Here is a 3,017-nt window from a genome sequence, read left to right as displayed (position 1 = left end):
TCGATAGATAGATAGATAGATAGATAGATAGATAGATAGAACTTTATTGATCCCTTGGGTAAGGTCCCTCAGGGAAATTAATGATTTATTATTCTTGAAAATTATTATTATTATTAAAGCAGTGTCTAACTGTGGGAGTGGAGCTCAGCCTTATGAATTTAAACAATTTATTTATATATATATATATATATATATATATGGGGGGGTATGCTTATTAAAATTCTTTACCCAGATGTTTAGTGTTAAATGTGCACTTTCTTTTTTTAATCTGGCTCCTGTTGTTTTAAAAATGTCCACTTTACAAAGTAGCCATTGTATCAACATTTTTCTTTATTTAGTGATAAATGTTTTCAATACCAGTTTTCATGGAATGCGCCACTATTTATACTACACATTGGTATATTGACTGTTGTCTTTTCTACCTAAGAAAAATGTTGTCCTCAGTTGATGCTTTTAGTTTACAGCGATTAGCATCATCTGTGGTTGGTGTCAATGACAGTTAGCATTTTCTTCAATACAGTCTTTTCATTAGTCAAACAAACCACGTTGAGATAGGCTTGCAGTATAAATTACATTACGCTCCAAACTGAGAAACCTGGGATTTTGGAAACCTTTTGTAAAAGGAAATGGGAAATTAAAATTGTTCTTTCTTTGCAGCTGTTGGAAAATATCGAAGAGACTTGGAGCTGCACCACATTTGAGGAAAACTCTCTCTCCAGGAAACTCAATTGTGAGAAAGTCATGATGGAAATGTGCATTTTCATTTTTTTATTGAGTCGGTATAAAGCCGAACGACTCTTTCTATCATGTGCTGTCTGGTTGAAGGTGGTGGTACATCATGCTGGGTCAGATTGGACACGGAGGCGATAAGGACAAAGTATCAAACTGTTCATAGCAAACGCGTTGCTTTGGGTAAGATTAATGGGACAGATAGCTCCCTGATGGCCTTCTTTCACTGCGATTATAGAATAAAGTAATTTGTTGTTACTTTTCTCTTACTTTCCACAGACACGCGTCGGAAAGCTTCTCCATGGCAGAGAAATCTTGGATACCCACTGGCTATGCTTACGCTCCTTGCACTGACGGTACAGCTCGGCTTATTTACAACCTCATACACAGTCTGTTTTGCCGCTTAGTACTTACCAGTTGTTTGTCTCTTCAGGTGATTTGTGTTCTGATGGTCTGTTTCAACGTGTTTGAGTTGATTTTTGATGAGTCAGCTATGCCCAGAGGAATGGAGGTAGAAAATAACACTACCCATTATGCTGGGTGTGCACCACGTGTCTCTGCACTGCTTGCATCACTTTGTTTGTTTGTTTGTTTGTTTTAGGACCCTCACCTGGGAATGGCTTCCTTTTCCATGTTCGGCTCACTGGGTGCTGCAGTTCAAGTCGTCCTCATCCTGTATCCTGTATATAAAGCGCCTCGTGTGTGTGTCTGTGTGTCCATCCATCCCCTCAGTGCCAGTCCATGACAAATCAAACCCAAACATGTCCCCATTTTAAGAATTACAAACAAGCTCAACCAAAACAGTGTTCAGTTTGGGCTTTTGGGCAGTTCATGATATGATTTTTCTTTTTGGCTAAGCTGTGGTTATCATAGCCGTTTTGCATTGGTGTGGACATTTAAACACTTTTTACTCACTTATTTCCTCAGTAATCTAGGATTAACTGGATTTAACGGCATCTAGCTACCGATATCTGATAAGATGCTAACGCTGTTAGCATCCAGAGTTATATCAACCTATAATTTCACTTGATGCAAATACTGGCACACACGTCTCAGATGATCTGTTTGGAGAACTGAACACACAACAAGCCATATTACAGATATTTTTAATAAAAAAAAAAAAAGCGGACCTCCGCAGCTCTGAGCTCAACACACGAGCTATCACTCATAGCAGCAATGCTTCTGATGTATTAAGCCGCGTTCACACCGGGCGCGACGCAACGCCATAAATTCACCACCATCGCCCGGTGTGTCGCTCTGCTTTCGCTGCATAAATTCACCCCAGTGCGTCATCAAATAGGAGGAGCTTCCATTCTGCTCGCCAGCTCTGGTTGTCAGTCAAGTTAACATAGCGGACCTTGATCACACGTAGCGAGTTGCTGTGCTCTTAATTCTTGTGTAAAGCTGACAAACTTCGCCAGCGGCGCCGTCCCTGGGTTCACAACATCCTCATGAGACGTTCCCAATTCGGGGAGCATCATTATTTGCTGCAGGAGCTGCGTCTGGATGACGGCCGCTTTCAGCGGTCCTTCTGCCTCTGCAGGACCCAGTTTTGAGGACCTCCTGTCCCGTTCACACGCGCACATGTAAACAAAAAAAAAAAAAAAAACTGTCCGCTGCTGCTCGCTCTCTGTCATAATTGTGTTTATAAACCAGTCACCATTTGTTTTAATATACATCTGTGTAGTTAATAAATAAAATAATCTTCACGGACAATTCGCTTGTGCGCACACGTGAAAAAAAAAACTGTCCGCTGCGGGGCTGCTGCGGGGCTGCTGCTCGCTCTTCCCCCAAAAACTCTTATAATCTGTCATAATTGTGAAATAAAGGACAAACGCGACATAAGTCCTGCTCACAGGCTGGCTACCAGAGACAGGACATGCTCACATCCAACTCAGTCAAACTCCAGACATCTCCACGTCACTACATATCCAGTCCCTAATAGGTCATCGCAGCGCGACAAGACGAAAAAGCTCAGATTTTTCAAGTTGGGGAGGAGGGCAACGACACGATATCGCGCCACAAACGCGCCAATTGCTCAAAATCACTTCATTCGCGTCTGTTGCATTGCGTGGCTTGGCGCCACCACGCGTCCTTCATAGGGGTTACATGGCAACCTGTCGCTTGCGTCGCACCTGGTGTGAACGCGGCTTTAGAATCATTGAGCTTGTTGCATAGTGAACACGATGAGGATGTCTGAAAGATGATAAATACATGTTTAAATTATGAGTGGTTAGTTTCTTTTTAGCGTTGATGCAAATCCACCTTGGTGCTGCTGTGGTGACCCC

The 3,017-nt window shown here is 42.3% G+C and overlaps 1 protein-coding gene across 1 annotated transcript in view; it reads left to right on the top strand.

Annotated features, from left to right (window-relative positions):
- Nucleotides 1-3,017, top strand: part of lmbr1l (limb development membrane protein 1-like) — a 51,267-nt gene that overhangs the window by 40,407 nt on the left and 7,843 nt on the right. Inside the window, exons 7-11 of the mRNA XM_034172411.1 lie at nucleotides 624-730; nucleotides 826-912; nucleotides 1,009-1,085; nucleotides 1,163-1,240; nucleotides 1,331-1,404. Coding sequence (XP_034028302.1) covers nucleotides 624-730; nucleotides 826-912; nucleotides 1,009-1,085; nucleotides 1,163-1,240; nucleotides 1,331-1,404 — 423 coding nt within the window. The remainder of the gene's footprint in view (nucleotides 1-623; nucleotides 731-825; nucleotides 913-1,008; nucleotides 1,086-1,162; nucleotides 1,241-1,330; nucleotides 1,405-3,017) is intronic.

This window comes from Thalassophryne amazonica, chromosome 6, assembly GCF_902500255.1.
Source record: "Thalassophryne amazonica chromosome 6, fThaAma1.1, whole genome shotgun sequence".
In the NCBI taxonomy this organism is placed as follows: Eukaryota; Metazoa; Chordata; class Actinopteri; order Batrachoidiformes; family Batrachoididae; genus Thalassophryne; species Thalassophryne amazonica.
This window is presented reverse-complemented; position numbering and strand designations above follow the sequence as displayed.